At 37.9% G+C, this 13347-nt stretch overlaps 1 protein-coding gene across 1 annotated transcript; it reads right to left on the reverse strand.

The window, feature by feature from the left end:
* Nucleotides 1-370: 370 nt before the first annotated feature.
* Nucleotides 371-12607, reverse strand: FBXO36 (F-box protein 36). The gene is given in 5 exon segments (XM_068200083.1): nt 371-449; nt 451-548; nt 4791-4920; nt 4922-4956; nt 12593-12607. Coding segments are annotated over 5 exon segments (357 nt in total).
* Between the last annotated feature and the right edge of the window lie 740 nt (nt 12608-13347).

Below are 13347 nucleotides of genomic sequence, written 5' to 3' on the forward strand. Positions count from 1 at the left end.
TGGGTCCTAAATCTAGTCAATTGTAAATGATGTATTAATCAGCCTCTATAAATGACAATGCCACAGTGTCTGCTATAAGCCATGGAGTACCTGTAGCATAGATGCAAAACAGAGAAATCAGAAGAAAGACAAAGTGGCCACAACCTGTTCTGTTGCAGTAACTGCTGTGATGCTGATTAAAACACAATTTCAGGATACCCATCCTGTTAAACATTGTAATATTTACATGTTGCTGCTGGTAAGACATATTTTGGTTTTCCCCCTTCAATCCTTAAAAAGTCTGTTTTCCATAATAAAGAAGAAAAATCCATGTGTCTGACCCAATAAACAGCCATGCCTTATAACAATTGCTTCAAGGGAACATGCCCCTTTATTCAGTTAGTTTTTTGTTCTGAGCACGTTGCTTCTGCCTCCTTTGGAGCTGTGGCAGACATTTGTGTGTGTTAAGGTTCCCAGCCCACATCCAGTGGGGGCTCTTTCGTTTCAGGTGTGGCTGTGTCACGCAAGCTCTCCACAAGAGCTTCCCAGAGCACATTACTGTCACATAGCTACTTGTAAGAGAAAGCAGAGGCTTAAAATCATCATTTGTCTTACTCACTGCTGATTATTCTACTCCACAAAATGTTTAGACAGCACAGAGGCCTTGAATGAAGGTCACTTGCAGTGCGAGCTGCCCACGCATTTTGAAAGTTGCAGTGATAGCTAAAACTCACAGGAGATCAGAAGTTTTGCCCAGGGTTGCCAGTGCAAGATATCACATGTTTTTCTGTGAAAAATCTGACAAGCTATTTCTGGTATAATATCCAAGGCCTTTCTGCCACTGTAAAAAAAAAAAAAGAAAAAAAAAAGCAGCTGTAATGCCACGTACTTTCCTGGTGTGTAATTCCTACAGCTGCTCTTAAATCAACCAAGCTGTGTAAGCTGATGCCAAAAAACCTGTCAGGATGTAGAAATCGCATCAGAAATACAAATCTGTTTTCAAGGTAAGTGAAAGAGGCCTTGGGGTTTGAACAGAAATGCAATTTTTGAAAACTTTCAGATGTACTGTAAGGATTAAGCCTGTTTCCTGCTTTCAGAATGACTCCATAAACAGAATCAGGTGGAAATAATATAAGGAAGAAAAAAAAAGACGAAAGTTGTTAGAAGAAAGAACCATCACAAAAAAAAAAAAAAAAAATTAGGAAGATACTCTGTGTCATATATTATCTATTCAATGTAAATTGTGCAAGAGCACAGAAACATTATTTTTTCCCACAAATGTTCCACTTTTCTACAGGTGCAGTTGCAGGAGTCTAAGCGCAGCTGTACTCAATGACTCCAGTGCAAGTGGTAGCAGAAACAGAAAAGCAAAAATCCTGGTGTAACTTGTGTTGCACACTGCAGGTGCAGCTGGAACTGCTTGACTCACTGCCTGCAGCAAAGCTGTCTCAGAGGACGTGTGGTCCTGGTTGTTCTTAAGCAGGCATACACAACATCCTAGCACATTCTAGCAGAGCAAAAGCAGGGATTATCGGGGAAAAAATGTGTATAAATGCTGAAATGAAAATGCATGAACCTTTTAAAAGTTATCTTTACATTTCTGCTTTTTCTCTGCTTTCGCCAATCTGCTTTGCCCTGAAATAAGGACACCATGAAGTTAAAAACAATATAGTTTGGTTTTTACTATTGCATATTTTATTTCCAAACACAGTGCTCTATAAAAAATACAGGAAGAAAAGCAAAACTTTTGCTTTTCTTACCCCAGCCATTCCCGGGCTCAGGATTGTCCCAGCCATTCCCTGGCTCTGGGTTACCCCAGCCATTCCCGGGCTCAGGATTGTCCCAGCCATTCCCTGGCTCTGGGTTACCCCAGCCATTCCCGGGCTCAGGATTGTCCCAGCCATTCCCGGGCTCAGGATTGCCCCATCCATTCCCGGGCTCAGGATTGTCCCAGCCATTCCCGGGCTCAGGATTGTCCCAGCCATTCCCGGGCTCAGGATTGTCCCAGCCATTCCCTGGCTCAGGATTGTCCCATCCATTCCCGGGCTCAGGATTGTCCCATCCATTCCCGGGCTCAGGATTGTCCCAGCCATTCCCGGGCTCAGGATTGTCCCAGCCATTCCCGGGCTCTGGGTTACCCCAGCCATTCCCGGGCTCAGGATTGTCCCAGCCATTCCCGGGCTCAGGATTGTCCCAGCCATTCCCGGGCTCAGGATTGTCCCAGCCATTCCCTGGCTCTGGGTTACCCCAGCCATTCCCTGGCTCTGGGTTACCCCAGCCATTCCCGGGCTCAGGATTGCCCCATCCATTCCCGGGCTCAGGATTGTCCCAGCCATTCCCGTGGCTGTCCCGAGGCGCGGTGACAGCGGCCCTGCCCCGCGGCGCCCTCTGGCGGCCGAAGCGCCCCGCAGCGCCCGGACCTTGAGGAAGGGCTCGTCCAAAACATCCGACACGGAGCCCAGCGGGACCGCTGCCGGAACGCTGCACGGAATAGCAGCTCGCTGCCAAAGCATCGGGAAAACGCACACGGTGAGCACACGGTGGTGCCCACGTTAGGATTTCTGCTACAGGAAGTAAGAATAGCAGCCAGTGAACAGTCTAAAATCCTCTGAAATGCACATTGAAAGCGTCTGGATCGCCTGGAGAGCGGGATTTATGCTCAGAACTCCAGTCAGAGAAACGCCATGCTTGGGGTAACAATATAGATAGCTGCTGAGTTCAGCCTACAAGGATGCACTGCACGGGATGGACACACAGAGCTCCCACGCTCCACTTTCCAGTCCTGAGTGGAGAGACTGTTCTATTTCCTCTGTTCAGAAATCCAAATATGCTACTCGATAATCCCACAGCAGCATTCCAGCGAATGCATAAATTAGTCTGGAAATAAAAACTCACATTATTTGGGCACATTTTAAATTCCCTAAATATACTCCTGAAATGAGAGAAAGGGAGCATGGCTTTACTTGTTCTAATAAATTACTGCATTATGCCAAAAGAATAATTTTATTATTATGCAACTTAATTCTTTCTAGGATTTCTTTAAATTCCAAAATATCCAAGGCTTTGTGTTAAACTAATGAAAAGTTTACTGCTCTCCATAATACCTTATCCTACTCCACTCACACTCTTCAAAATGACAGATGAATAACAAATATACTGACAAATAATTTCCTGGTCTCTCTTCAATCTATTCTCTTCCTCTCCTTTAGTTGTTTTTACTCCCTTTTTCTCCATTCAGTTGTTCCCCAGTCACAATACCAATTTATTTATCTTCAAACTGAAATACAGCCCAGAACTTTAGCAAGCTTATCTACTCCCATCTGCCTTCATCTCTAAATTAATGATGCTCTATTTTCCTGTCTCTCTGTTTCCTCCTGTGCTTTCTTTGCCCCGTCCCCTTTTTCTTGTGCTCACTTACACTCACTCTCACTAAAGCATCTGTAATGCTTTGGTAGCCACACAACAGGAACAGCAGCACAGCCACGTCCTCTGGAACTGCCAGTTTGACACAGAACTTTTCTTGTAATCTTGTCCCACATATCCTCAAAATAATACAAATCCTGTGAGCAATCTCATTCTGATTGGGATGTACTCTGCACCAGACATGTCCAACTCTCCATACTGCAAGTTTAATCTGCCTCTCTGAAGTCTTTCAGAGCATATCTAGTTGTCACAGCAGAATCAAGAGAACTAAACCCATTTTAAATTCCTCATAAGGTCACACTATTGCTTATGTTCACATTAATTGCTCCACCCAGAAACTGATAGGCTTCATTTTAGGCCTCTACAGCACCCTCGGGAATAAGAATAAAGCTATTTTTCTCTTTAAAACATTTCTCTTCCTATTTTCCATAAGCTAAAATATTTTTCTCTCCTACCTGAATTATTGCAGCAGCCTTTTTTCAGGCTCTTACAGGGATAGAAAATACAATTATGAGGTATTCAGACCCAGAAAAATAAGCTTCCTACATGATAGCTCTGAATTTCTTAATTTTCCATCCCAATTTCCTGACCCTGCACAGACCAGGAATCTGGAACAGTTGACCTCCCAAAGGCCTTTCCAATACATCTTCTCTCTTTTGCACCAACAGATTGCCCCCATTATCCTGCAGCTTCCAGGCTATCCTTCCAATCCCTTACCCCTCATTCGGCACCCTCAGCTCCAATTGTCCAATAATGGCAACTTCTGTTATCCACTCTTTAAAATCAACATGTACATACTATTTCCCATAATTTCCTGAGGGCTGGGAAAAGCTTCCTGGCAAGAAAGAAAAAGTCACCTCTTTCTCCTCCTGTGTTTCTAACCGTTCCTTGCTGCAGTCTAAACAAATACTGAAAAAAAATCTCTTTTCTTGTGCTCATGTCTTTTGTCAAAGCCATAAAATGTAAGGAGTTTTTGTTTGGTGATGAGTTCAGAATAAAGGGATCCCAGTTTGTGGGTGAAGTTTCTAGACAATAAATAATACAAATCATAACACAGAGCAAAGGTTTCACATTTCCAATACTTAATCCTGGAAGCAGTGTGCAACACCCAGCCAAGGGTTGCAATGGGATTACCTGGATCACTGTGTTTATTATAAAACAAAAGCTTTCAAGATAGACACAGCCTTTCTAAGATCTGGTTTCTACTGCAGCCATTCAGTTTGATTCATTTATTGTCTCAAAAAAAAAAAAAAGACAATCCTTATTTACTTGTTGTCTTAAGTAAAGCAGACAGATTGATGATTATGTTAAACCATGAATCAAAGCCAGTGGGCTGCTCAGCAAAGATAACAATTTCAATTTGAATTTTTTGGGTTTTAAATTTTTACTGTTTCAAATCTGTGTGAAGCTTGAGAAAGTCTGGCAATATCTTCAAGCTCCAGAAAGGAAATGATGTACAGGAGCAATGGGACAGGAAGCCATTTCAGGAAGTCATAGTTACCTTGGCACAGATTGAGGATGTTCCAGAACTTTGGCACCAAACACTACAGCAATCTGAACTGGGAAAAAAATAAAACTGAATACAAGAGAGAACAGGTTTGTAAAAGCCTGAAATTTCTTTCCAATAATCTCAAGTTATGCCAGTACATCTTTAAGAAAAAAAACAAAACCAAAACCAATCCAACAAAAAGTCAGCTTTTTCCCCCTATGTTTTTCTAGAGAAAATATTATTTAACATGAATATTCAGATTCATTTTTGGATCCATTTTTCCACATATATACAGATTTTAATGTAAAGACTGTGCTATTTACTCAGAGGGAGGTTGTAAAACAACTGAAAAAAGTACTTCAGTCATATCCTTTGGGGAAAATAATGATGGCTCTGACAGCACGAGTCCCTGTAGCTCTGCTTCTTATCTTATATAGGTACAGTTAAACCAACATGAAATTGCAGACAGTTTCCTTCTACGGGGATGTGGCATTTTTTGACTCATTCCTTTGTGATCCAGTACCACACCAAATTGTCCTCCTGTAAGTCTCCTACCTAGTGAGCAACTTCCCATCTCACAGTCAGCCAATTATTTCTGCTTCTGTGTCCAACTTGGAACTTGGCCTTTTGAGTTTAGCACTGTTTTCTTCAGATCACTTATCTGTTATATCAAATTTCTGTAATAAAATTACTGGTTCACTACAAAATAGAATCCCAAATTCAATTTGCTACACTATTAATGAATAATCAATGGTACATTTTGAAGTTGCATGTTGTTTTCTAACAAAATGAATGCAGCCATCCAGATTTGTACAGGATTTTTTTTCCTTGTTTTTCATGGAAATTGAAACTATACTGACTATAGGCCTATTCTGATGCAGCAGTTTTCCTTCCAAAGTATTTTTAAAAATTAATTACAAAACTCAATATTATGTGAATACATTTGAAAGAGCTTTGAAAATGACATAATTTTACTGTTAAGATTTTTTTCTTCTTCTCCCCGCCCCAAATATCCCTGAGGTAACCATATCAGAGGAAGCTATCACCTTATCTTCCTTCATGTCTTTGGGTAGGTGGCCCAATGTTCTGCAGGTCTCTTTTCCATGCTGTATCACACTGCAGAATCAGTTTGCTGTCAGTTCTCCTTTGCTTTTTTGTGTTCCAGGCATCTCAGTTCTATATAGTTGGTAATTTCCCTCAAATTTCTTATGCAAGTACAAAATTATCTCCACAGTCAACTAAAAATGGTCGGGCTGATCTAATTCAAGCTGATACGAAAGAATGCTTCAAATCTTCTCATCCTGGGAATGGTGAAGATAAATATTTTCACTGCACATCTTTTTAATGTTGAATGATCAAGCAGGCTACCACACAAATATTTGACTTTTTATTAGAACTTATTTATTTCTAGAAATAATAGTGTGATCTGGTTTGGCTATTCTAAAATATATTTAGTATTTTTTTTTGTATTAATGTATGTGAAGCTAACAATGAACTAACTGTGAAAATCAATTTAATTTTATGTTTTCTATGATATTTTCATTCTGAAAGTGCTGGAGAATATTTGATGACCTGGACTAATTGTTCACTCATCCAGAAATATAAGTAGACCTCTCTTCTCTTGCTACCATCAATTAATTTTCCATCATTGCAAAACCAAATACAAAACCTTATTCTATCCTCTTGGCTTCATGAAATTATGAAAAGAAATGTAATGGTACATTATTTCACTGCCCAAAAAGAACAGAAAACATCTTAAAACAAACATGGATGTTTATAGCTGTATGGTAGTTCTTATAAATTTAGTAAAATGGTAATGTTAATAGTTCGGGCACCTTATGAAAAAAAAGTTCTCTAAAATTCCAATCAGATGAAAAGAGATAAAATCACAGGAATGAAAACCAGGAGATAATGACAGGAAATACCAAAACATAACAGGAAAACATTTTAGTGGCAGGAGTGCACCAAATGTTTATCAGCAAACCATGGATCTGGTGAGAAGTATTTATTTGAACTCTCAAATAAATCAGTATGGATAGCTATAATATTATCCCAGAATATATTCTTCCAGTGTGTATATATATGTGTGTATATCTATATCTATATCTATATCTATATCTATCTATCTATCTATCTATCTATATATCTGTGAAGAATTAATAGAAAAATAATAGTGTGTGAATACTTAGGAGCAGCAAAGCTCTTAACAGGAGGTGAGGAGGTGTAAAAACATCTGATTGTGTGGAACAGCAAGAACTATGGACAGAAATAATATCAGTATGACAATACAACTCACAAACATAGTAATTTATACTTGTAATATTTCTATTTATGTTAGCATTTTTCTGAAAAGAAAACACCCTTATTTTATATCACAATTTTAATAAAAAATAGAGGAGAATCCCCGAATTTTAGAGATACTTTTAGAAGGAGAAAGAAATGACTACATCTTAGAAAAGAATGGCAACTGTGGCTTTCAATTCTTCCTATAGGAAAGGAAACCTCTGAACCATCAATAAGATTTTTCAGGAAAAAGCAGGCAGCTCTTATTTATAACCTACCGAATTATTTGTAACCTACTAAAACCGCAGAATAACAGCAGAAAATTGCTTGCTAACAATAATTTAATTATCTAAATCATTGCACCCACGTAATGTAAAACAGATGTTTAATTGTGACATCATATTAATATCAAATGCTGCAGGAAAACCTTACACTACAAGTGAGTAAAAACCAAAAAGCTAGGATCCTTCTCACCAGCATATACTCACATTTCAAATCGACTTTTATAAGGTAAATTAAAAAAAGAGGTCAACAAAAAGAGTATAGAAGACTATACGTCTTTGAAAGGTCAAATTTATAAAAAATTATGAACAATTTTGCCATGAATTAAAATGTGGTACAACTTTTTTGCTTCAACCAATGGAGCAATTAGGAACATCTGGTAAACCCCAGCATATTTAAAGATTTTCTGAGCCTGAGCCAAGTTCAACAGGCAGTCCATTTTCTGTTGGTTCAGGACTATTCATTCCCCTCCTAGTCAAAACAAGCAGTAATGACTGGAATTAAAGATTGGCTTTGTCATGGACTGTGAGTGCTGATTGAAACTTTTTCCATGGCTTGTGTATATATATCCAGTCCCTTGAGCTCAGAACGTGCAGCCTTTCCATCCATGGTACACTAACAGGGCTTGCTTGCAGCCCTACCCAACAGCCTAAGGTGGTGGTATTATTTCTATCAAGTTCACCCGAAACTGATCCATTGCAAAAGTTGTAACAGGGACTCAGAAACACAAATGTAACAAACACAAACCTAAACATAGAAGTGCAGGCCACATGAACTCAGCAGGGCTAAAAATCTCTCAGTTGTGCTGTAGGAAGTGTTAGATTTTAATAAGCAAAGCATACAGACCAACATGCAGAGGCACAGCAAAAGTACAATATTCAAGTAATGGGGATCCTGGGATTTTTTGAAACATTATTCTTTGATTTACAGTAGGACAAACTGTCAGTAGCACCACTCCATTAAAAAACTGTACAAATACCCAGGACAAATTGTAGTTACCTTGGTAATTTGTTAGCATGTTGTTATTTCAAATAAAAATATTGCATAGATTTTATAATACTATACTATTTGCATAGATTAAGATGAAGAATGGAAAGTGTTATGAGTGCATCCTGGTTACCATGGATGCATTCCATTCTCAGTGTTATTTGGAGGTGCAAGTGGTAAAGGAATTCACTACCACACTGCTTATTCCATAGGCATTTTCTTCATTAAAAAAGAGAGAAGAGGAAAGAATAAGCAAACCCAAATCTAAACAGCAGCAACCAAAAAAGGCTTCAGGTAAAAAGTCATTGCAATTTTTTAACAAATAAAACAACTAATATTTAAGTGAAAATTAGCAAAAAATAAACTATTTATGAAGTATCTATTGTCAGAATTAATCTGAACTGTAGATTACCAGAAGCACAGAACTCTTTACATTGTATGAGAAAATAATATTTAAAATTTGTCATATGGTGAGCCACCTTTTAAGGATGTAGGTCTCACTCTTCCTTTAATCTCATTCGGAAGCTATAGAAGTAAAAACAAGTCTCACATGTCACACTCAAACTGTATAATAAGAAACCTCTGGGGGAAGCTGAGACAGACAGTGTGAATTGTGAAACCCTGTACAAAGGCAAATATGATAAACTTTCTCCTTCCCCAGTACACATTATTAGGATTTCAAACTTCTTCAGATTCAGCTTTTTGCTTTGCTTAAAAGTAGTAATTCAAAATACAGTTTCTCTGATTACAGGCTATATGGAGGTTAACTTTTCCCTTAAATTATTCTCCTTTAAATAGTTAAACATTCATTGGAGAAGGAAGGTGACTACAGAATCTAGAAAATAACGTTGTTGAGATTCAGGAATTCTAGATTCAAACATTTTCCTTTGTCCCAGCTGAATGGCCTAAATCCCCAGTCTTTGTTTTTAGCCTTGGATTTGTTACTACACTCCAAGATCTCATTCCACTGTAAAGTGAAGGAGCCATTGTGTCATTAATTTTATCATTTTATCTTCTTTTCTCTTGCACAGTATTGTTGCATTTTTACTACAATTTCAAATTAATCTATTGGTTTTAAAACAATTCGCTTCCATGTATGTTGTTTAGCAAATTGCCCATTTCACCCTCACTTAAACCTTTACAAAATAAAAGTGGAATAAATATCAGCATTACTGAAATATTTTAAAGGAGATAGCTATAAATTAGATATTTCTAAAATTTTTACCTATGAAAAGGCACCCTCTCATCATAGTTTTTTCTAGTCCTACTCTAATACAGTTGCATCTAATTGAGAAGCTGATACCATAGTAGAGGGTTTTTATTACTTTATAGTGAAGTTTTTCACACAGTTGCATTTACATCCACACTGCAGCTTTGACTGCATAAGAAATAAAACAAATTTTGAGTTGGACAACACAAATCTTTATGTTTAGACAAAGCTATGGTCATTCTGCAAGTGAATGAAGCTGAGGCTTCTAGGTCACTTAAAAAATGCAAAATAGGTACCTTAAAATTTTACTCAATTTTCACCAAGAAGAGGCAACCATGTCTTCTGTCTAAACTATGCAAGCAGCTAGCACTGACAATGGACAGGTGTTTGCAAAATAACTAAAATGAAATGTTTCATAACTTTACAAAGAGCTGGAGTGAGGCCATCCTTAGGCATGGACACTGACCCAGCTCAACCCAATGCTATTTTGATCCCTGTGGGATAAGCTGCTGTGGCACGATAACACACATGGGCAATTGTTTCATGCAAGGCTACAATGGCATATTGTGATTAACTTAAAAGCAAGAATGCAGATCTTGTGGAACTCAAGAATTTGTTAAGTTTCCTTTTTTCCTTCCTGCCTCCAAAACCAGTGAGGCTCTTGGTAATGAAAATACATGACTTGCCAAAGCAGATTATTTTGAGAGTTCTGATTTGGTTAAAATGCAACAATGGGAACATTATCAAGCCTGGAAGAAGGGACTATACTGGTTTTAGGACTGGTGCTGCTATGTAGCTCAAAATTACTGGCAGGGTTTGACCTGAAAAAGAAAGTAAAATGGACTATCAAGAGGTTGCAGTTAATGAAGTCCTAATTTATTTGGGGTTCTCAGAAGTCTTTGAAGGACAACTTTTTAGGAGTAAACACAGAAAATGAAATACATCTGGGTGCAATAGTGCAAGAGTCCACCAAACTGAAATTAAACTGAAGCTATGCACTGGTGCCATTCCACATTTCAGGGATGAACAATGTGAAATCAGACAGGTACTAGCTGCTGCCTGTTATGTCTGTGATGCTCGTTGTTCTTTTGGGAATTAATTGACTTTCTTCTCAAATTTAAGGTAGGGCTTACAAGGTCCCTGCTTCATTTCACTACTGATACAAAACCTCAACATTTACATTTGCTATAATATAGGAAATGATATACATTACTATTTTTTCTACACTGATAGGATTACATCTCTACAAGATAAAAGTTTCTTTCTGATGTGCACTCACAAGAAGAAAAAGTAGGTTTATTTGGCATTTACTAGACATAGTCCATTTTTCAGTCTAAGGTATGTCCACTTCATCTATGCCAAAGAGTCTAAAGTGTAAAAGCTAATACCCAGCTGTGCTAAAGTAACTGTTCTACAAGAAATACCCATACACATCATTGAGTTGAAATTCTGGATAACAGTGTGTACTTGAAAGTTTGTACAGACTCTTCTCAGGATCACATTAGTCATCATGAAAACCCACATACTTGCCTTCCCTATGTCTGCTTTGGTTTTGGGGAAAAAGAAGTTTTAATAGCAAGGAAAGCTAAAACAAGCTTTAGTTTGCTTTAGTTAGCAAACAAAAATATAACAGTGATTTAGCAGAGATCAGAGATAATGACACATGGAGAAAAGATAACTTCGTGGTGGTAAGGCAAACTCTTTTTTGTGCTGCTTTTAACAGATATTTCAAGTGCATGAAGAGAAATGTCTCAATTCCGAAATTTCACATGTAGCAACGATGAAGTGGATAATTTTTCCCTCACTTCACTTATACTTGGAAAACATCAACCCACTTAAACCAAAGGATTAGCTTTGCATGTGGTATGCATGACTACAGAAGGCTCCCACTTAGAGCATCTGAAAAACGTTTTTTTAAAATACAGGAGGAAGATATAATAAAAAGCTTGGAAATAATAATTGTCTTTTCCTTTGGGGAATGCAGTACTTATATTTGAGCACAAAATTTGTCGTCTTGCCATGGACTCTTCCCTTTCTCTCAGTTTCATACCTGGTTTATTCCTATTTTAGTATCTTTCTTCCTTGGTTTTCCCAGAGCCTGTGGGTGGGAGAGAGAATAAATAAAAAGTGAAGAAAGTAAGAAAAAAAAAAGTAGGTAAAGCTGTTTATCACAGCTGCTTACAGCAAAGGTGCTTTGGAAGCTAAGGTCCACCTTTGTATGGACTTGTGCACACAGATCAGAGAAAAAATACAAGAGCGAGAGACAATGCAGAAGGGAATGGATGTGCTGAAGGGAAAGCAAAACTATCAGAGGGAATAAAATATTACTCTAGAGGATCAGAGTCTTCATTTATGAGCATGATACTTGCCATTTATTAATGTGATTAAACAGGCAGACCTAGATCAGACCGCCACAAAGAGATTATTCCACTACTTAACAGAACAAGGCATGCAAGCTAAGTGCAAGACATAACATTCCTTTCTAGATAGATAAGACACTGACAGGTTTAATTTAAAACCATTTCCTTTAGTTTTGTCCTCCTTAATTCAGTTTCAAGGTCTCCCTCTTAAAATTTCAGGTCTAGTCAATGGCTTGATTTTTTTTTTTTTTGTGTGTGTTTGAGTTTGTTTCCTCTTTATTAGAGTAAAAAACTCCAAACAACATAACAGAGCAGTCAGACTTTTTCTATCTGTATAAAATGTCCTGAAGTACAGCAGTGTTACAGTGCAAAGTGATTTTTAGGGAATCTGCACCTCTTTTATCAGGGTCTGTACATATAGCTGGCAATCCTTTTTATTACAGATGAAGTCTTAGTTGAATCATCCCACTGCTCCTTTCTTGGATACTTCTTATCTTCCTGATTTGCATATATCTGCCACCAGTTTAATCTAATATCTGCTGAAAACTGTTTTCCTCTATTCGTATGTGGGCAACTCACTTGCAGCACCGACATCTCCTACTCTAAATTTTTAGGAACATCTATTGCACTGGTCCCTAAAATCTCACCACATTTTTAAGAACAGTCTAACACAATCAGTGTGTTTTTCAAAGTTCCCTTGCTGTCTATTTACAGCTTTAATTCCACCTCAAATCAGAAGACAGGAACACTAAAGAAATCTATCACATGGTGCAGGCATTCTCATATACTTGGCTCCTACACACATCTCCAATTTTTAGAAAAAGCTGTGTTAACAAGTGTGCCCTCTCTCTCCATCAGTTATCAGCCCAGTACTACAAGTAGCATGTGCTACCTGCTGGTTGATTTTTTTCCTGTTTCTTCAAACACTAGGATATTTTCAGTCCAATTTTAATTACTCATTTTACATGAAACTTAACACTGATTACCTTTAGGTTTCAGTCTCATTATAAACTGCATAGGAGGAAAGAACTGTACAACTCAAATGTAGCACCAACTTAGCAAAAGCTGAAATCTCGTTATCATTTGTCATGATAATTCGATATGCACATGTATTAAAACACACATTGCATTTTCTGTCACAAATATCTGCTTGCTTTTTTGATGCTTTCCAGATACACAGCTTCTCTTGCTTGCAATCTCCATCTGCTGTCATTCCTTTCACTCTATTGTTCACTATCATCATATCATGTTATTTTGAACTCTGGCTTCAGACACTCTCCTAGGCTTCTCCTTCTACAGTATTATTTTGAGTTTTTCAACAAATGATTTCTATC

The sequence above is a fragment of the Anomalospiza imberbis genome, chromosome 10 (genome assembly GCF_031753505.1).
Source record: "Anomalospiza imberbis isolate Cuckoo-Finch-1a 21T00152 chromosome 10, ASM3175350v1, whole genome shotgun sequence".
Taxonomy (NCBI): Eukaryota; Metazoa; Chordata; class Aves; order Passeriformes; family Viduidae; genus Anomalospiza; species Anomalospiza imberbis.